The 21,528-nt window shown below is 41.6% G+C and overlaps 2 protein-coding genes across 7 annotated transcripts; one reads left to right on the plus strand and one right to left on the minus strand.

The window, feature by feature from the left end:
* The first annotated feature begins 88 nt into the window (after positions 1–88).
* Positions 89–21,090, plus strand: cep89 (centrosomal protein 89). Of its 6 annotated transcripts, XM_029845985.1 has the most exons (19): positions 89–785; positions 1,236–1,342; positions 1,638–1,784; positions 1,884–2,079; positions 2,624–2,675; positions 3,220–3,321; positions 3,580–3,795; positions 3,968–4,119; positions 4,962–5,012; positions 5,129–5,212; positions 5,495–5,598; positions 5,977–6,071; positions 6,470–6,650; positions 6,920–7,087; positions 7,535–7,676; positions 8,065–8,154; positions 15,508–15,656; positions 19,651–19,717; positions 20,219–20,355. In XM_029845985.1, the coding sequence occupies exons 1-18, from the start codon at positions 720–722 to the stop codon at positions 19,691–19,693; spliced, it is 2,145 nt and encodes a 714-aa protein (XP_029701845.1). In that variant the 5' UTR covers positions 89–719; the 3' UTR covers positions 19,694–19,717; positions 20,219–20,355. The 6 variants fall into 6 exon arrangements, with proteins under 6 accessions (XP_029701845.1, XP_029701847.1, XP_029701843.1 ...); XM_029845987.1 differs by lacking the exon at positions 19,651–19,717 and having other exon boundaries at positions 1,178–1,342; positions 20,219–21,090; XM_029845983.1 differs by lacking the exon at positions 19,651–19,717 and having other exon boundaries at positions 20,219–21,090.
* On the minus strand, positions 11,583–15,543 carry LOC115251956 (E3 ubiquitin-protein ligase RNF182). Its single transcript, XM_029845990.1, has 2 exons — positions 15,390–15,543; positions 11,583–12,616 (listed from the first exon to the last, which is right to left on the minus strand). The coding sequence occupies exons 1-2, from the start codon at positions 15,451–15,453 to the stop codon at positions 11,874–11,876; spliced, it is 807 nt and encodes a 268-aa protein (XP_029701850.1). The 5' UTR covers positions 15,454–15,543; the 3' UTR covers positions 11,583–11,873.
* Positions 21,091–21,528: the final 438 nt, after the last annotated feature.

Raw genomic sequence — 21,528 nt, forward strand, 5'->3', positions numbered from 1 at the left:
CTTGGTAATTGATGCTACCAGGCAAGCTTAAGAATGAAAGGAATGGTTGTGGTTCTGAGATTATTTACACATTGAAATCTTGAAAATCTGGTGTGGTGTGGTGGGTTGACTCAAATTTCAGCAATTTATTGAAGACAAAACAAGTTGGGAGTGCTGCAAATCACGTCATGAGAATGGTAAATATGTAAATGGTAAATATTCTAAACAAGAAGTCATAAAAACAGGGGCACTGGCTGGAAGTGTACAAATCCGCTGAGCGTATAAGGATTAAAATCCTTCAATGAACATCAGTAACGAACGCAACAACAGTTTATTTTAAAATGGCCATGACCAGGTCCACATTCTCGACAATTTAGGAAAGGATTTATTCCACCAGCTTTTGACCTCAAAAGAAATAAAGGAAATTAAGAGTTGTGGTAACGCCACCTGCTGGTCAAACCGCAGATTGCAAGCCAGACGTCGTTGCTATGTGATTGATACAAGTCGCTGATTGGATCATTGCTTCACTTCCAGCCAATCAGCGCGGGCCTTGTTTCAAGGTCCCTCCTGGTGAGGAAGCGTCTGGAGTAGTCGGCAAGCAACCGATTTCTTGAGTTTAGTTTGCTTATTTTATAATTGGTATAAATTAGTTTGTCATTAGGAAATATCTTCAGACTCAAAGCGCAATATGGACTCAAATATATATTAGTTATTAATGACAACTAAGTAAACACTGCGTTATGAGTGAAAACCGATTTTCCACAATGTTTAAATTCAGCTTCAGAAGGGAGAAAGACAAGAAATTTGTAAGTTTACCTCTTAGAAATACATACAACGTACTTGTTATATTTGCTTGCTTGCTAAGTGACCAAATGGTTTGTTTTTTTAAAATATTGACTAAACAGCATTAGCTTTGCCTAATTTTAGACGGAGCTAGCACAAACTGTAGTCTTAAACGTTGTCATAGTTGCTAACGTTGTCTGCTGACTACGTTTTCAAAGGTGATACTTGAGTTTAAGTGTAATATTAACTCAAACCTCAAAAAACTATCATTTATGATGGAAAAAAATCACCAGTAAACATTACATTAACAAAGTGTTCATTATTGCAATAAAAATTAAATTCTTGTTCGTGACGTTGCCTGTATGTGGACTGTATAGTGTTGCCTATGGTTACTGATCAGCCATTCCTTTCATAGATGTTTTCATTTCTGTATTATACCATCCTTCATAACCCACCCAACCTCTCTTGGGTAGAAAAACATCAGTCATGGATTGGTACCTGCTGCTTCCATTGCTCCCAAGGCCGCTGTGCCTCGTACCCCACCCCCTCGCAGTCCCAACCCCTCACCTGAAAGACCCAGGTACACCTGTCTCCATCAACCTCACGGACCCTTTTGTTGTGTGTTTCCTTTTGTCTTTGCTGCTTATTAAATTACCTTGTGCGCAACTGCTAGTTCCGTTCAAACAACCTCTTTATTATAGTGCTTTCTGTCATTTATGGCAATCTGTGGAATGGATGAATTATTAGTTGAACTGCTGTTTTGGCCCGATATGCTGCTGTCAATGTGAATCACTTGCTACCCATTTACCTTGACTTTTAAGGTCAGAATTGCTCATCGTGATGAGCACATGCTGTGATAATGTTTTCATCTGCAGATCAGCCTTAGCAGCAGCCATCCTGTCTTCTTCGCTCACTGGACAGATGTGGGCTATCCCCCCCACCAGGCTGAGGTCTTTCTCTGAGAGCAGCCAGTCAGACATTTTCACAACAGAGCCAAACAAAGGGGCAGGGATTCACACCCGGTAACCTCCTAAAAATAATTCCAACTATTATTCCAAGCTTGTCATAGCACTGATGCCCCTCGGTTGTGTAGTATTAATCAATAACTGTTGTTTCCCTAGAGGCAGATGGTCTGATGATTTGACTAGTGACCCAAACTTGTCATCCCCTGAACATTCAGAGCAGGAAATGGAGGCGAAGAAAAAGGAGTCAGGAAATGAAGAAGACAGAGAAGACCATGTTTACCAAAGTCTGGAAAGACAAGAGAATAATTTAGTCACAGAACCTGTCTATGCTCTGCCACACAAACAATTGATGGTGAGATTCTGCAGGAAGGTCCTATATGTCCTTGACCTTCTTCCACTATTACTCTACCTTTAATAACCGGTTTCAAAGCACATTCACACCTGTTGTCCCAGTTAAACGCAACTTCATTTACCGTTTTATGATAGATTTTCATTTTCTTCCCATAACTTTCAAGGCACAAAATGACATTATATTTTTGTGCTGAAATGTTTAAAATTGCCTCTTCTTTTATTAGTTGGGCGTTGTTTCCCTATTTTTGAGGTTACTAAAGAGTGTAGCTGGATGTGTATTCACAAGTGTAAACTCTTAAAGTGAACTTAAATTTTAAAACAATTGGGAACATTTTTCAGGACAAAACTAGTCATATTTGGCCTACAGTAGGCACTATGTACAAGCAACAGCACAACTGAACACTAGAAGGACACACGCATTTAAACTGTGCATCACTCCATCATGAAGCTTCTGTCAGTCTGGTGTAGCATTGCAGAAAAGGCACGGGACAGCAAACTCTATATTTTGACCCTTTCTCTGTTTATTCTACTTAACTTCATTCCAGACCAGCACTGCTCAGTCAAACCAGATGCCTAACAGGAGAGAGTCTTCCCCAGGTATTTTACTCATTAATCTCACATCTAGCCATGTTGTACAAAAGTAAGTGTAAGTATGTAATATATATTCATATTGGAGTTAAGATAAATACAAAAGGGTGGCCGTGTGCAGTAACCCATGACAAACATGGACTGTTGTCCATCTAATTTTACAGTTAATGTATATACATTTTTAAAAATAAGATCAGTAAATTGCAATCAGCGGTACATAAGGATGGAAAGTTAGAAGGCATATAACAATTCATTATTGAGCAGATACGCAAACAGCAATAGAATGAAAAGAACACACCGATTTATCTGATTGTTATACAGCTCCATTATACCAAATCAAGCGATGCTTGTGATTGTAGACATGACAGTGTAGATATTCCCAAATTAATCAGATATTCCCAAATTAATCAGATATTCCCAAATTAGTCAGTTGCTCATAAAAACAGTTGCTCATTTTATGACCATTTTTTTTACTGAGATCCATGAAAGTCAAACTTAACTTTAAAAAGGAAACTTTTTTCAGTACCTGTTTTTTTTAATTTTTTTTTTTCAGATTTTACTGAGGAAACCAGCTTCCAATATCCTGAAGAAAACACAGATTCCAAGATTAAAGATGGCAGAAAAAGCCCTGGATGTCGGAAAGAACGTTTATCTTGTAGGTGTTCGACCACGGATCATCATCATTTTAATGAATTACACTTTTTTTCTTAGATTTGTAGATTCTTGTTAATTTGTGTTTTTTTTTTTTGCTAATTAACAACCTAATTTCCAGTCTTCTTCTCTGTTTATCTTGCTTCAAAATTAGGTTATAATTAGGATACAGTAAAAAAACAAAAACATTCAAATACATTTCAACTTTGTGTGGTGTAACTGCCACGCACTGTTATTAACTATGTTTTTCATACTTGTTTAGCAATGATGCCCCCTCACCATCCCAGCCGACACAAAAAAAAAGGCCCAAAATGCCAAATTCAGCTGTCTTCAGAGTGCCACACAACACATGGTGACGACCGGGAGGAGAGGGCGCGTACCAAGCCTAAGAAGAGCCCAAAGACGGCCAGTGAGCCAAAACTACAGGAGCAGGAGATGAGTGAGAGACAAACCTCCTCAAATCTGAGGTTTTCTGCAGGTAAACCAGAGATATACCATACACAGCTAATGTCTTATATGCTGGTTTTGTTGGGATTTCACTGTGACTATCTGTATCCGTGCTGCATTGCAGGTTTCTACGGTACTGTTTTTTGCAGAGTGCTTTATGACTGTGATGAGAAACATTCAAGGGGTCTATTTTTCTGTGTGAGCAGGTACAGGCAGTCAGGCAGAGCTGCAGGATTTGAGGCAACAGGCCCAGGAGCTGGTGGATGACAACGATGCACTCAAATTAACAGTTCATCGCCTGAATGTGGAGCTGAGTCAATATCAGGCTCGCTTCCGGCCATTGTCCAAACAAGAGGTATTACAGAAGTATTTTCAAAGGAATAGGCTTTTTGATAGAATCTCATCTCTTTCTTTTGAATATCACAGTTGAATAGTCTTGTGGGTTTTAATCATTATTCCTGTTGCTCTGGAATCAAGATCCTGTTCATTTACTGGCGTCTTTGGTTCATTGTCTTGATGAAACACCCATTACGACGGCATTTTCTCCGTGGAATAATGCAACTTAACCCTTTCAAGTATTTTTATGTATTCAAATTGATCCATGATTCCTGGCCTTGAAAACGAACCCCACAACAGTATGAGACCCCCCCCCCCCCCCCCTCCCCGAATCATGATGCGTTGACACTGTTCTCTGTCCTCCGTGCACTGTGGCATGAATTCAGGCTCATCTGACAAACTGACTGAGAACCCTCAGGAGCAGATCATTTGCTCAGTCTTTGCTATTGGAGCTATTCCATTCATTCAAATGACAGTTTTCCATTTTCTTCCATATCATTCTGCTTTTGGATGCCTTTTTGAAGCATTTTAGATCATTTTAACTGAGAAGTCTATCATTTTCTGCACTTTTTTAATTTGTTTTCCCCTCTTCAGTCGGCGGCCTCACGTTTTAAACCCCTCACTTTTAATTACTTTGAACAACCAAATATGTGATTTCTTCACTAGTCTGTAAAATGATAACAAAGTTTGATGTTTTCATGCATGAAGTCTTCTTCATGCATGAATTTTAAAGCATGTATGGGGATTTTAAGCCTCATTCACTTTTTAAAATTATTGTGCTTTCACAAAAAGATCTTCTGCAAACAACTTATTTGTCCGAAGCTGCTGTTTTATTTTGCTGTCTTTTGGTGTCTCACACAGAAATCCAAAATAAGTGGTTTACCAAAGACAGGCTCTCCTCCTCCCTGGTTGGTCAGTACTTTAGTTTCGCTCTAGTATTGCAGAAGATCGGACCTCATACTGGTTGATTATTTATATCTCTTTTACATTAATGCACCAAGGTTTCAGCATCTTTTGCCCTTTTTTAGGTCGACATGAAGTATTTATCTCCTCTCTTGTTGGCGTATGAAGACAGAATGAAGGAAAAAGATGAGCTTCTTCAAACCACTGAGGTAAATTTATACTCAAAACCATTGGCTCAGGTGCTTTATTGGTTTATTATCATGGTTTAATCCGACATACAAACATGAACCAGATTCCTTTGTCTATAAGATTTCACCTGATGGCAAGGGACTCTACTGGCATCTTACTCAATCCCAGATATTTTACTGTTAGGGAATGTAGTTGAGGGATAAGTAACACACAAGAGAAGTCTAATAGGTTTTTGCTTTGCTTTCCCCATTTTATGCATTTTAATCACATCCTTGAAGCATGAATGTGTCTGCTTTTCACAGGAGGAAGTGCGAAGGTTACGTGCTCGTGTAGAGGAGGTGATCCAGGAAAATGAGAGACTGCATGATGACGTTGCAAAGATGGCAGGGTTCAGCCACAAGGACTTGTAAGAAAAATAAACTCAACTCCTGGTAGCTTGTTCTTAAGGCACCAGCTGTCATGTGATGCACAGAAAACTAGATCCTATTTTCACTTTGGTCCCTTTCACTATTACCATTCATCACTCTGTAACTCTGGCTTGTATAATTTTCAGTCAACGACAACAATAATATTAACTAATAACACTGTGGTAAAGGTCTTAGCCAAGTCACCTCCTAGCAAGAAATTCTAAATGTGATTCTGGAGCATCTATTCCTGTATAGGTTCTTCCAGTGGAGGTTCCCCCATGTATCTCCATACTCAGTATCCTCCAGCACAGTGAATGAATGACAGAAAGTAAGAATAACGCTTTTTGACCCCCCCCCCTTCCCCCCTGTCTTTCCAGTCAACAACTCCAACAGCAGGCCTTTCTGGTTTTGCAAGAAAACCAGGTTCTGCTTAATCAGCTGGACACTGAACACGCCAGGCATCAATCAGAAGGTAATGCTAAGATTCAATTCCTGGACTGTGCAACAAATTGTGTGTTTAATATTACACCAGAATGCGCAACAGTATACACAGACGATCCCCCCCCCCCCACCCAATGTGTGAATACAACAGAGATAATGGTGATGCATCACAGAGAGCTCTCTCTCGCTACTGGTTGGGGCACCATCTGGACAATAGGCCCCACTGCAAAAATGAAGTTGTGTTGAGCACATGGGTTGTCTATGGTTACTGATCAGCCATTTCTGCAGCCATGGTTACAGCTGCTCTAGAAATGTTGAACAAAAATGAAAACACCAAATGCAAACACATCCCCCCTCCTGACACCCAGCAGGATTTTTCTTTTGCTTTCTTTTCGAGTGTGCATTTACCTGTTCTTCCACTCTTTGCAGTTACCAAGGTCACAAAGCAACTAATGCTGCTGGAGGAAGCCAAGCAGCGTTTGGAAGAAGAGTTAGTAAAGAGCAGGGACGAGGCCAAGACAAATGTAAAGGAGGTGCAGGTTTTACAGACCCGTCTGAGGGATGCTGTCACCCAGGAGGAGCACTGCAGCATCACTGAGAACCTCAGACGGTGCCATTACTTGTTTTATTTTATCTGATATTCTGTCTCTTTAAGACCAACTAATCCATTTGGGCTACTTAAGAGAGAGTGAATCCAAAATTTGCCCTCAGTTTAATGTTATTGGTAATTCCTCTAATAAATTATTTACAATAGACCAAAGGTGACCCAGGGCAAGAAGAACAACCACTGAGCGAAGCTCTGTAGTGTTTTGAGATGTGGCAGGTGGATGTACTCATTCCCAGTATATGTGTGCTTTATCATCTTCTCTTGGCTCCCAGACAATGTGAGCAGCAGGAGAGTAAGACTGCAAGTGAGATGACAGAGCTCCTCCACAGACTGTCCAGTCTGCAGGAGGAAAATACACGTCTGGCCTGGGACAAATCCAACCTGGCAGATGTATTAAAACGAACACAGTGTGAGCTGGAGTTAGAAAAACAAGCCAACAGGTACTAAATATACACTGTTCTTCTTTCCGTGTTATCATTTATGCAACACAAACTCCATGAAATATATTAGTTCTGTTTTCCAGCATGATGTCATTGGCCATAAAACCCAAGCCGAGATTAAGTCTAGCGTATCTGACATATGCTCCCTGACATAAAATGAGCAATAAAGATCAAAGAACTAAGAGCAAATCTGTTTTGAATGATTAGTTTTAACAGCACTGCACATTTTTTTTATTTTTAATATCTAATAATTCATATCTGTTTGAATATTTTGTTGTTGTTCCAATAGAGGCCAGTTAAATCCATTTTCTACCCTTTACTCGGTTTGCCCTCCAGGTTTTACTTAATTCACACTTGACTTCAACTTCTTGACTGCTCTTGTACCTACCATATATACACATTTGTGTGTGTGTGTGTGTGTGTGTTTGTATTTTCTCTGCGATGCAGAAAGGCTGAGGGGAGGATAAGCCTGTTGATACGACAGACGGACGAGTGTACATTGAAAAAAGAAACAACTTTGCACTACATGGAAGCTGTCCTCTCTGTGGTGGAGCACATTTCCAAGGAGAGAGACCAGCTATTACACATGGTACTGATGCTGGTCATCCTTAACACACTTTTTTTCACGTGGCACGTATATTTTTACGCTATTTCCACCTACCTACGGCACTGCTAAAAACCTGGATATTACACATGGCTTAAATATTCACACCATCATATATTGTACTAAAATGTCTGCAGCCTTTCAGTTTCCACCAACTGGATATTTCTCTTCTGTCCTTTTTAAAATGATTGAAACTAAACTCAGAATAAATGTTGAATTGATGCCTTGAAACCTACCAGAACGACAAATCTTTACTCAATAGGTCATTTATCAGCTGTTCAGCCGTTTGACAAATGTAAAACTTTTCTGTGTCTTCTCCTCCTTACTCCTCTGTCATTATTATGACCTCCAGTCTTCCTTCTCATCGTTTTAGGCTTCACTTCTTCAACTGGAGAAGAAAGGATTCATCAGCAGGGTTGTTAATGGTGCAGTCCAGTTTGGAATGCTTGAGAAAGAAATCAGGGTAAGTTTTGGGGTTTTTTGGTCAAACATAGCTGATTTCAGCCTCCATTTCTCTCATATGACCTGATAACTAATAATCTAATGCCAATACCAATCATTTGAGAGAGTCAATGCTGTTGATCTGACTGCCAAGAATGTTTTTGGCCTCAGTATACATTTGAAACGTCTGAAAACAGGCTCAAAAGTGACCTCAGCATGTCCTCATGTCTCTTCTGGCCCCCTGAGAACATACAGGTTATTTCTGCTGCCTTCGACTGTTACACTCTGACAATCTACCATGACAACCCGAATGACTGACGGCTTTAGAAGCTGTCGCATTTAAAAGAGCGTTTTCTTTGCCAGCCTCCAGTTATGCAGCTTTAGATGTGAGTAGCTGATCACAGTCTAGTTCTTGTCTGCGCATTCTGAATTTGTGGATTTCTGTTCAAATCGAAGCAGAAAAGCTTTATGTCCTACTTTGGTTATCCACATTTTATTATTTATTATATTTAACACAGCACAGTTTACGTCTGCATCTAAATATTGTAGGATTAGTAGGATTTATTGTTGCTGTCATGGAAACCCAAAGCCGTACAACGTAGCTTATAAGCCGTATTTAGTATATTATCTGAATAAAAAATAGTTGTATAGACTTGAGTGCCATTGATATTTTGAGTAAATTCATCATATTTGGTCAAGCAAATGGAAAAATACGCCCATTAATTATATGCGCCCACACATATATATAAACCACTGGGACCCATTACTCCTGGCCCAAACCATGCAGAACCTGTGTAGATGGTCATTCAAATCCAAACATTTTTCCCAAATGAACTGCGGAGGGCTACTCGTGAATCAACCCCAGGCCTTTGCACCAAATGACACAAGACTTTGTAAGGAAACTTCTAAAGGGGCCTGAGATGATATCAAAAATTGGTTGCTGACCCCTGATTGCATATGTGATCTTGCTGTTACTTGTGAAAGGCATTTACCATCATCAAAAACGTTTTGGTTCGAAATGGAATTTTTTTCTCTGATATTTACTCGGCACAGTGTTTCACAGCATCCCAGAATTCCTTTGAGAACTCTCGAGAAAATTGTGCCCTTTTCCTGTTCAATATATTCAGTTTAAATTGAATCATATAAGAAAGCCATTGAGATGGTCTCTCTCTCTCCAGTACTCAAGCTCATTTACTGACATTTCTGAAGATTCTGGACAAGGACAAGGACTGATTTTGATGTTTTCTGTTAAAATCCCTCAGTTGTAAATATCTAAAGAACCGGCTGCGATCATTGTTGTGTTTGACAACAATTTCAACAAAAGACATCAGTTTATTGTCAGGACTACAAAGATCTCCTATGTTTTGTAACCCCTATTTAGCCCAATTTCTGAAACCCTCGTCAGATCCTCCGGAGATCATTTCCCCTCATTAACTTGCTGCCACACACTAATCATATTTTAAGCCATAGCATTGAAATAATTATTTAGGATTTCCTTAAAATGAGCTGAGTACAGGTAAATGGGCAAAGGCAGCCTCAGTGTATAACCATCCACCCTCTTCATGATGGCACATTCTCCTCTGAGCAGTGGAACATCAGTGTTCTCAGCTGTGACACACACTAGCACCATAGTGGGTTTGGGCATTTACTCCCTCCTCTATCATAAAGCAAGTACAACAGTGGCGGGTGCAGCCTGAGGCGTCCATTGTTCCATAAAACCTTGATGAAAAGCATCATCGGCTGCCAAAATAAATGGCTTGTTGTTGGCAGAGGTAGAATTCGAAGTAAACACAACAGTCTAGAATGAGCAATCATTTAAGAGTATTTATTCCCCCAATAACCAGATTGGTAAAGCATTTATCTAAACATTTGGAGACCTCTCGCATACCTAGTCTATCATTTTTATAGCAACGCAACAATTTGAATGCTTAAATCAGTGAAGCGATCAACCTTAAATTCTGCAACTACATTAGTTGGATTTTCCCTGTCTGCTTGGATAAATAACATAATGGAATGTTTAGATTTACTAATCTTAAAACCTGACGTCTTACCAAGCTCTAATCAAGTCTAGCAGGGCTGGGATGGATTTGTTGTCATATAAAGGGTGACCTCACTGCAGTTGCCAAGGGTTAAAACAACAACGGAGACAAAGGCACCTTTGTTTACACCCTCCCTTTATTTTCAGTTTTTTAATACATCACTGTTAGTCCCAAATTGTGCACAAGGTTCCTTATAGAGTATCTTATCCAATTACAGCTCTGTGATCATTTAATAATAGGTCAGTCTTTCACGGAGGGAACTTGATTATTGCATGCAGGCTTTCACACACGCACGCGCGCAAAAGATACACACACACTTGGCTGCTTTTAGTCAGTGTTACACTCAGATACTTCCTGGAACAGCAGAAACTGCTCTGAATGCCTTTGTAATGGAGTCATTCATTTATGCCTTATGTATTTGTGGCTGCGCAGTGTTTGCTGTTGTGTTTAATCCTGTATTTCTCCGCTGTTCTTCTAGACTTGACAGACAGAATTAATGCTTGTGGAAGTCTCCCGCCACTAATTTGTTATTAACTGACAGCCATTGGGATTTTTCATAAAGACTCAGACTTATTTTTATAATTACAGACTCATTTATCAATCTCTGGGTTGTTTTATTCAGAAGTCGCAAGTTTTAATCGTATATGTGAGCAGGGTTGTGAATAAAAATATATCATCGATCCGAATATCTATTCATTAAAATAGTTGCAGATTCACTTGTCGGCAAAGCGGAATAAAAGGAAAGGCTTAAAAAGAGTACTGATTTAAGGGAAAATTTCATCATTTCTGTAATCACCAGAGGGGCGTTCATGGCAAAGCTTTGCTCACGAGGTCACAGGCAGAGAAAGAAAGAACCAAAATGTTTAAAATGTATCTCAGATCAATGATTTTGTCAAAATATGCTTGAAATTACTTAATTTTTAACTGCCAAGAAGTTACAAATTGGTAATTGGCCATAGAGAAATGTCATTTGTAATACAAGTAAATACAAAGGACACAGTTGCCTTTAATCATGAGTCCTCGGGCCACTTTGCCTACTTTTAATGTAAAGAATAAATTTTAGACACAAAAAAGTGAGGTAGTGTATAAAGTTGGAGTAAGTTTTATTGAAAATTCCATTTAACTTTCTTTATGTTATCTACGTTCATATTATGCGTAGCACATACATTTACAGTAAATACAAAAAAAGGGGCCGTGTTCTGTACATCAGATGGGCGCGATGCTACACGATGGACTGCCATTCACGCCTAAAGTCGGGTTAGAGAAGGTTAATAAATAATAGCTTTGAATTTCTATATAAGAAATGTAGAATTCAGTAAATCCTAATACTGGCTATCATTTCTTCACAGCAGCGTGTACATACAGTCGACGCTATTATCCTTGTTGCAATTTACTTAATTTAACAAGCACATATTTACTGTGTGCCCATGTGCTTTGCCACATATTGCTTAGTAGAGATAAATTAGACTCAACAGATGAATTCACCCTAAATGGGAACCAGAATACCTTAAAAAAAACAACGTGAGTGTTTTGGGTGATCGTGGCGAGGGTCCAGGACTCTTCTGTGCTGTTAGCTCTGCTTTTTTAATTGATACAGTAGGTTACGGTCATACGTAAAACACAACACGGAGAGGATACACACAGAAGTCCCAACACAACACAGGCAGGCCTCCGAGGAGGAGAGCTTGAGACACATCAGGGTCTACTCCAGTATGCTGTCAGCCCCTGTCACGCACGCCCTCACACAAACGCTGCAGAACTCGTAGACCAGGCAGACGGTGAGGCTCGTGGGCACCAAGCTAACACTCACAATGCCCAGTGTCACTTTCTGTAACACCAACAAATAGATTCCTAGAGGCAGTGAGCCAAAATACAGGAAACCCAGCAACCATACGAGGGTGCGCGGGACGTGATGGCACAACTTTGACGTGGCATACTGGTCGACGTGCCCGTCGGAGCCCACCGATACGGACTCCAGGCTCTGCTCGGGATAGATGGCAGAGTTTTGTCGAGGGGCGTGCTCCGAGTCCCGCTGCTCCTCTGTCATAGTGATGACCAGGCAGCTGGAGGAGTCTGGAGATGGGCTGGAGGAGGAGAAGCTCTTTGGAGTCAAGAGCACCTCCCCAGTGTGGTCAGAGCTCCAGGACTTCTCCTGCATGGCCAGGCGGGACATGATGTTGGCGTCGTCGGGCAGGGCCGACACCTCCGAATCCGCGATTGGTGTCTGATGTCTGCAGAAGGGGCACAAGATGAATCCCGCTCCTTCAGCAACGTCCAGGATCTTGTTGAGACACTGGGTGCAAACTCGGTGCAGACAGTCCAGGATTTTTGGCTTGCGTTTGTAGGCATTGTAGTGTTGGTAGCAGATTTTACATTCTATTTCATCTGGTGGGGGGCAGTCCTCCTCGATGTCAGTCTGTGCACATTTCATCTTCAAGTCATGTTCTGGGGAGGAAAATAAAAAGACGCGATTAAGAAAAACACTATTTCTCTTTGGTCAATCCATTGATTGTGTTATCCACTTTAAAACTGATTCGGGGAACCCAAAACGCTAAAGATTAGTGGGAGGATGAAACAGAATGGATACTAAGATGGAGTGAATGTTGTGGAGTGCTTGAGCCAAAGCCCAAACCTGAATCAGTGAGGCCATGAAAAGGTCTGTGTGACCTGACAAGCAAGCAGCTGTCAACCAGCTGATAACAGTCTTCTGACCACCAGCCCGTATGTTCTGATTCTGTGGTGCGCTTAAATGGTCTTTCTGTTATCTGGAGACAGGATGGCAGCTAAGGCTAGCCCGGTTTCCCGAGATCTCCCTGGAATTTCCTCATTCGTGTTGTCACAGCTGACATTTATTCCATGTTTGGTCCATAATTCTGTCATCACGAAGAGTGTGGATAATGAAAAGTCACTCACGCATGAGTGGAAAATGTAGATCAGCTCTCTGTCAATTTTAAATATCACAGCCACCACTACAGAATTTAAAAAAAAAAAAAAATCTCTGAAGAAGATCACAACATTACACACTTTACCCTATATTTTTTTACTTTCCCTGCTTTAGTGCCTTTAATAGAACCACCCAAGTGACTGAAAATCTGCTGGATCACTCGATCGGTCGCCAGGTTACTTGATCACTTGCTAGATCGGCACATCCACTCGGTTCTGTTATGTTTCACGCGCCGGCGAGCCTGAGCTTGTTCGAGTCTGTTGTCTGGCACCGTTGGCCGCCTCACGATAACTGGGTTTGCTGGACAGCACAGACCATAAAGAGACAGAACAGACTCCAGCTGGAATCGAGCCTGGAATCTTGGAGCACACCTCATGGCTTTGTGGCATTTGATGTAGGTTTCCTTGAAAAAGCTTCATATTCACACGAACACGGTTGGTGCATTGACTAGCTTAGCGTCTGCAGGATGACTGTTGCCCATTATTACTGATGGACAGACTGATTAAATGTTGGAACGTTCACACGTAGAGGCTGTGTAGCTCCACGCGGAGGATAAGTGAGACATCACACCTGTGAAGAGTTGGACCTTTCAAAGCCGACATTTGAAAAGGTCACCCTTTCAAAGAAAGCCAACTGCAAGTTCCGTCAACCAATGCAAAGGCTGCATCAAGATAAGACAAGACAGACATGATCTCGCCTTAAGAGTAAAGAGGAAATGAAACGGTTTGGTGGGGGGGAAAAAGCAATTTGGGCTGCCAAATTATCAAGCAGGTGAAATGATCAAGCAATAAATTAGGAATAAAAGTATAAAGGCCACGAAGCCAACAGCTGATGTAGCCCCTAACCCTTCTAATGCCCCTAGTATTTTATCAGTTTTAGTGACTGGAGGGCAGGTTAGCGTGGATATTTAGAGGTAATTGTGATTAATACATTTGTAGCCAGTTTTATCGATGCCCTGATTAACCCCGTAGACCGAATAAATCTTCCCGAGAGCTCCGAGTATTTGCGGCTGCTGTGTTGAAGGGCAGCCAGCCTCTGGCCTGCAGCATGGAGGGTAAATGTATTTTTGTTACTGCTCAGCTCAGCTCGCCTTGCTGTAAGGCTAAATGTCACCACTTCGCCAGGGCTGATGCTGGCATCCTGCTGCCTCCCTGGGGGGTAGAGAGAGATTCGGGCCAAGCTTGACACATTTTGCTCTTAAGAGTTTTGTTCTCTGAAGAAAGTACCAGTGGCATTCGATATCGAGCACAGATGTCCCCAGAATAGGACCGAACCTTTTTAGGACACAGAGAAAATTCAGTTTGAACCGAACACCTAAAAGAAATTAGGCGTTGGGAGCAGCTCTGAACGCACCCCTGTCTGATAGACCGGGGGTGAATGGAAAACTACAATTACTACAAACCTCTAAAACTGGTTTTCCACCAATGATCGTCTCTGTTTGACAGCTCAATATCCTCTAATTAAACCTCTTCATGTGTTTTTGGGCACTCCACAACATCCCCACAGGAAAAAAAGAGGCTACAAGCAATTATCAAATGCCGTTTTTGTATTTTTTAAAGCACAAAGGAAATTAAATGGGTGCTTGTGGGGAAAGACGAGTGAACAAAGACGGTCTCAGAGGTTCTTGGCAAATGTAACTGGTGTGTTTAGCAGTCCGCTTGTTTCCTCTAACAGAGTCTTCTGTTATTGATCACTCAGAGATTTACAGTTGCTTTATGCCGTAGTAACAGGCAGAATACCCCCCTGATATCACAATTTATCAGCTTAAAAGAGAAACAGCGAGCTCCTGCTCCAGAACAGAATTGCAGCCTTATCCTGTAGATAAACCCGCCTTATCTGTTTGCTTTGTAGAGCAGGATGTCTCATATCTGGACAAGACAGCTTGATAATCTGAGAGGATGTAGACTGAAGGGAAATGTTGCACTTATTATGTCACTGTGACAGACCGTGTCTATTAATCAGCAGACCTGCACCACGCAGCACAGGAACAGCCCATCATATTCCCAGGCTCTGGTTTCTGTTATTCCTCATCGATTCGATTTTAGGCCCCCCCCCCCGTCAGGCGCGTTGATTTGTGTCAGATCGGCTGCTCCAGCGCACATTAGCGTCTATTCCACTTGTAGGAGTGACGCTGTGCCTGTTTCTGACTGCAGCTCTAAAAGAACAACTTCAGACTTTATCAGAAGTGTTTCCTGTCACATGTACACAGCCTGTAAATGCCCCCCCCCGAGCATGACTGTAGAATATCTGCAGATCGGTGCGAGTGCTCCTCACCTTGTCCCTGTGTGCGTGAATCCCCTTCCTCTACTCCAGTTGTCTCTGCTGCACTGTCCTTCATGTAAAGCTTCCCTCATAGCAACACTCCGCGTCATGCCTCCGCATGTATGTGCAGGTGTACCGCAAGCAGGCGTCCACGAGACTGGCGGCGTTGGAGGAGGAAGTGGAGGGAAGAACAGCCTCCTACCAGAGGGAGATTCTTCACCTGCAGCGACTGTTAAGGGAACGGCAGGAGGCTGAGGAGAGGCTGCTGCAGTCTAAAAGGTAGGAGGGGAGAGAGAGCAGGAGACAAAGGGAGGAGAGAGAGGGAGAGGGAGAGAGCGGAGGAGAGACCGCAGGAGGCAGACAGGCAGGAAGTGACTGGAGAATAGGCTGCAAATGTGTGACTGATGGGATGAGATGATGTGTGTTTACTGACTTCATAATGATGAACAGATCTCCACCACCTCTGTCCCTCCTAATTCTGAAGAAATGAGTTGTCTCTTTCAAAAATAGGATCGTGCATGGTTATCATGTACTTTAAAATAGAGGATTTACGCTGTTACATGAAGCAGAATGACGGTTCTAGTTGAGTTGGTCTCACATTTCCAATGGAAAAGTTGGGAATAGTATGAAAATAACCCACTTGTGGCATGGATACATGTATCCATGTATATATACTGTACATTCATACATATATACATGTATCCATGGATACATGTATATATGTATGCTGACATTAACTGTTCAAAGAAGCCAAGATTATTTGTGCGTAACCTTTATGTCCACCTTTCTGGTTAAAGACTAACTAAACCCCACAACCACTGTTTTTTCTGTTGAAAAGTGTTGTGGTGTGTTAGTAGTGTTGTTGATTGAGTCTGACATTTGACATTTCAGGATTTCAAATTGGCGCATTTAGCTGTAAACATAAAAGAGTGGCGTCACCTATGGGTCGAAACCCGGCTATTACAACCAAACTTTGCTAGCAGCCGAGGCCGCGGATGAAGGGTTTTGGAGGCATCAGGAACCGCTTCTGTTGGCCTCCAGCCCTCCCGTGAAAGACAAGCGTCTGTCGACGCTGCGATCTGGGACGAGTAGGTTGGATTGAGAGAGCTGCCGCATCAACGACTCAAACCGGCACAGCTCTGGAGCACCCTGGTGGTGGCTGATGGGAGGACAGGCGGTCCTCTCGTTAGCTAGCAAGGGTTATTGTTGCTACAACTGTTATTGTTACAGTATTTGTCTCCAGTGTATGAATGCGAGTAGACCTGTGAGTACAGGTCCATTTACAGTTGACTTAAATTCCGGCTTTCTTCTTTGGCCATTGAAGTCGAGGTCAGTTTAAAAGCCAAGGTTCTCAGCCCCAGACGGAGGATGAGTCTGTCTCTGGTCCTCTGATCCGCTGCTTTGTATTCTCCACATGCTGCGGAAGAGCAGATGCTGATAAGGTTTGATTCCTGTCTTACTGCTGACTTCTTCAGTGCCTCCAGAGACTTCCAGGAGCTCCTGAGGAGATATTTATTCTTTTTTCCCCCCTGTCACCAACTCCACACACAATACCTGTAACATAAAGTCACCTGTAGTAGCACCGATGTTTCAGACATCCATACATTCAGATTTTACATTGTGGATTTGAATAGAAAGACTAATTACTCCTCAAAAGAAATTCATCTAAGGAACACTGTATCTCTCTGTTTCATTTTACCAGCATATTTATATTTTCTGTGTTAGCTGTAGCATGTGTAAATGAATAATTCATGAAAAATACCATGTCCAGTGTTGAAGATTGTAGCCGGAGGAGATTCAGCACCACACTGAGACATATATTATACAGTGGGACCTCTACTTACGAACGTCTCTACATGTGAAATTTTCAGGTTACGAAGCGTCTCAACAGGAAAATATTTCCTCTTGTTACGAAAGAAATTTCAGGATACGAAAGGCAAAAACACGCTACCGCTGCTACTCGCAGCTCGCGGAGTTCAGCGAACGCAAACATGCTTGTAGCTGCTCTGCCATTGGCTATCGCCTAGCACAGGGGTGTCCAAACTTTTTGCAACGAGGGCCACATTTGATAACGTGAAGATGCCCGGGGGCCAGAAGATCCTTCTGATGTTTTTTTAACCAGAAAAGTTACATGCAAATGTACACTATTATAAAACAATTTTCATTGTCACAATTCTCTTTATTTTTCAAATGGCAGTGTAACCAAATATAAGCCACTCAGGCAGACGTGAACAACTCTAAAAACACAATTCTGCCTTTAATTCACATCTGGAGAGTCAGATAACATTGAACACTGAACTGTATGGAATACCTTAAATTTCCATGAGTTTGATAAATGTAATGCAAAGTTGTCTGTTATCATTCAAGTTTAAAACAAGTAAATTTTGCTCTTGTCTTTTACAAGATCTACAAGAAAGGAGGAATTACATTTTAGTGATTTATTTATTCTGTTAGTGCCAGCGGGCCATAAATAATACATTGTAAGACTCAAGTTGCGGGCCGTATGAAATCTTACCGCGGGCCGTGATTGGCCCCCGGGCCGGACTTTGGACATGCCTGGCCTAGCATCTTCCTGTCATCCCATTGGCTAGGAGGGACGTCAATCTGTACATGTTTGTGTGTATCCCAGCGTCGTCTTTGTTTAACTTTTATTTATTGTGGGTGTTTGTATGTTTGTCCATTAGATGGCGGTGTTACCACAAGTGTTAACGTTCGTTGCTAGTAATGACAGCTAATGTAAGATTAGCCTGTAATAAAGTTCATTTTGTTCCTGGAGAAGCCTTGCACTGAATTCCTACATTTATTGTGCGGCAATCTAATTGTAACATGTATTTGTTACATGTTTTGATGCATTTTTATGATTTATAAAAAAAAATTTTGGGGGCTTGGAACGGATTAGGGCATTTACATGGAAAACGCGTCTCTACTTGCGTAATTTTCAGGTTACAAAACAACTTCTGGAACAAATTATATTCGTAAGTAGAGGTCCCACTGTACATTTTATGCATATATTTAGATATATTTTTTTTTTCTTATTTTATTGCTAATATTTCTTTTATTTAATCATATTGTTGCCTCTCTCCATCTCTTTATTTTATGAACTGGAAAATAAAATCCTGCCTGTTGCCATCTGCTGGTCATTTATAGTACTGCAATCACTAACAACAGCCTTCTGTGTCAGTCGTGTTTAAATTATTATTTTATATTAACGTTTACATCATTTACCATATGGCACATAACTGAGACATAAACACATTTATCCCTCAATTAGGTCTCATCATCATGGAAGAAAGACACTGCCGTTATGTCGACTGTAGATAAAATAAAGCATGAAAGTAGAATTCCCTTTCCTCTGGCAGTCAGAAACCAAACATTCGGTTGACTGATGAATAGTGTGTGTGGGTGTGTGTGGGTGTGTGTGGGTGTGTGTCCTCTGAAGGTCTGGTGACCTGTCCCGGGTGTGTTCCTGCCTCTCACCCGGCGACTGCAGGACGCCCTCTCAGCCTCATCTACCAGTTTATTTACTCCAAACCTCTTTTATATGTGTTTATGTTGTTTACATTTGGGTTAGAGCTCTGTTTCAGCAGCTTCCTGTTTGAGTGAGGCAGGTGACCCTTGAACACAAGTGTCCGCCAGATGTGCCTGATCTTCACTAGCATCTGGATCTTTGATCATCTGTCTGTTCCTCAGCTCTGAATTATAAAGGCTGTAATCCCCACGGCTGTCAGACCCCAGATGTTCTCCTCCCAGATGAATGTTGGTGGAGGAGGGAGCAGCAGCTCTGTTGCACTGAGCCGCACCTCAGCTACACCTGCTGCTGCTGTTACTGTTCTGATGCTGCTGCTGCTGCTGCTACTGTTCTGCTTCTGCTTTTGTTCTGCTGCTGCTTCTGTTCTGCTGCTGCTGCTGCTGCTACTGTTCTGCTTCTGCTTTTGTTCTGCTGCTGCTTCTGTTCTGCTGCTGCTGCTGCTGCTGCTACTGTTCTGCTTCTGCTTTTGTTCTGCTGCTGCTTCTGTTCTGCTGCTGCTTTTGTTCTGCTGCTGCTACTGTTCTGCTGCTACTGTCCTGCTACTGTTCCGCTGCTACTGCTACTGCTACTGCTGCTACTGTTCTGCTGCTGATACTGTTCTGCTGCTATTGTCCTGCTACTGCTGCTACTGTTCCGCTGCTGCTGCCAGGGCTCTGTACATCCCAGCATTTCCAGCAGAACAAAGTCTCCCACTGAATTCCCTTCATTTACACCTGCATCATTTTGCTTTATATTCTGCACCAGTACCTCAATGGAAAGCAGAGCTCTGCCTGGTTGCCATGGGTAACACACATGCTGTTTTGGTTGGGAGGTAATTATCAGTAGAGGCTTAGGAACGCATTTCTCTGGTTTTTGATTTAAAAAAAAATGTCTGTCTGTCTGTCTGTCTGTCTGTCTGTCTGTCTGTCTGTCTGTCTGTCTGTCTGTCCGTCCGTCCTCCAAATATTAATTCATAGACCTGATTTAATGAATGAGTGAACAGTGTCATATGCTAATGTGGAGTGTGCTCATTTGTACTTCCTGCTATGACTTTAGCTGACGTAACTCTCACGGACACTTGCGTTCGTTCATAATCAAATGATATTATGGTATGTGGACACTTTATTTTGTTATATTTTACGTTGTGATTTTTACAGTGGATACTGTAAATAATAATGTATGTACAGATGTATGTCGATGTCTTCCCCCCTCTCTGTATATAGCATATACTGTATATCTTTTGTCTTTATTTTTCTATCATTCTGTTTTACTTGTAATTAACGTGAACATCATTGTTACTGCTGTGACGCCTCAATTTCTCTCCTGCTTGCAGGGAGGTGGAGGAGGAGCTGGAGGTGGCGTGGAAGGCAGCCACACGGGACAAACAGAGGTTAAAGGAGTCTCTTTTAGACTCGAAGCTTCTGCCCAAGTCTCCACACGGCTCAGGAACCCTGTTAACCTCTGCTCAGAGCTCAGACCTCCAGGAAAGGGTCTCGCCTCCACAGCACAATTCTTTGGACAAGATGCAAAAGAACGGGATGGATTTTTATTGCTAAAACTCCATAAAACTAGTACAGACAGACTGGTAGCTCCATTACATTATGTGATTAGTATTTGCATTTTAAAATGTGTCTTAGGGCTTGTACACCAAAGTTTAGAAGTAGCAAGCATCGCCCTCATTCATTCATTCATTCATTCATTCATTCATTCATTCATTCATTCATTCATTCATCGTCGGTGTGGCTCTGTGGCGCTGCATGTGTCCCTCTGCTGGCCACGTATGGTACTGCAGTTACAACACAGCCTTCTGCGTCAGTCATGATTATTAATTTGAATTCACTTAAAATAATCAGTTCAGTCATGCAATCACATGGTACAAAGACGTTTTTGTAATAGTTTTCACTGCGACTGATTAAATACAATTAAAGTGGGAAAAGAAGCCAGAAAGAAAAATTGCTTTAATGTTTCATAGTCTACCTTTTTTTTAAAAATGAGTTTCTTTTCATTATGATACAGATTACAATATTAAACAGTGCCAGAATAATGGGTGTGCACCTTGGAGGAATATTGACAAAAGTCCTTGGGACATTTGCGTTCCAATATTAATTTATGAACTAATTTATTCTGTTTTATCCTATATGCTTTTGTATGGCTGCTACCTCGGCCGGGGGACTTCCTGGATAAATAAAGCTTGATCAAAAAAGATTTAAATGTCTGCTCTGATTCTGTTTTCTGGAGTGCAACAATAGCCTCGCCTAATAACCGAGATACAGCATGTGAGGACCACAGTGTTCCTGATATTAATGGCTTAATATCTTGAATATGAACAAGAGAGTGAGTGATTTCCTCATAATACCCCCCCCCCCCCCCCCCCCCCCCCCATCCCCTCCCTGATAACAGTCTTCATTAGACCCGAGAATCTCCATCACTCATGTTTGCTTTAAACAAAGTCTTCATAAAACATGAAGCCACGTTCAAGCCACTGGCTGAAAAATTAATTTATGACAGAAGGACTCTAATCCAAGATGAGATCTAACAAACTTGAATCCTGCAGAATCCAATTTTTTTTTTTTTTTAGTTAATTGTTGACGAGCGGGACTCTCAGACTTCCAACACACGTGTCCAATGAAAGGTGATTTTATT

Source organism: Takifugu rubripes, chromosome 13 (assembly GCF_901000725.2).
Source record: "Takifugu rubripes chromosome 13, fTakRub1.2, whole genome shotgun sequence".
NCBI classification, from domain to species: Eukaryota; Metazoa; Chordata; class Actinopteri; order Tetraodontiformes; family Tetraodontidae; genus Takifugu; species Takifugu rubripes.

What these genes read in the sequence shown, in the direction of transcription:
- LOC115251956 (XM_029845990.1), bottom strand. Translation starts at nt 15,453, where the DNA reads ATGAAGGACAGTGCAGCAGAGACAACTGGAGTAGAGGAAGGGGATTCA. An exon ending in TTCACGCACACAGGGACAAG is followed by an intron (nt 12,617 to 15,389) that starts GTGAGGAGCACT and finishes TTTCCTCCCCAG; the next exon opens with AACATGACTTGAAGATGAAA.
- cep89 (XM_029845983.1), top strand. Translation starts at nt 720, where the DNA reads ATGAGTGAAAACCGATTTTCCACAATGTTTAAATTCAGCTTCAGAAGG. An exon ending in ATCACTGAGAACCTCAGACG is followed by an intron (nt 6,651 to 6,919) that starts GTGCCATTACTT and finishes CTTGGCTCCCAG; the next exon opens with ACAATGTGAGCAGCAGGAGA. An exon ending in AGGCTGCTGCAGTCTAAAAG is followed by an intron (nt 15,657 to 20,218) that starts GTAGGAGGGGAG and finishes TCCTGCTTGCAG; the next exon opens with GGAGGTGGAGGAGGAGCTGG.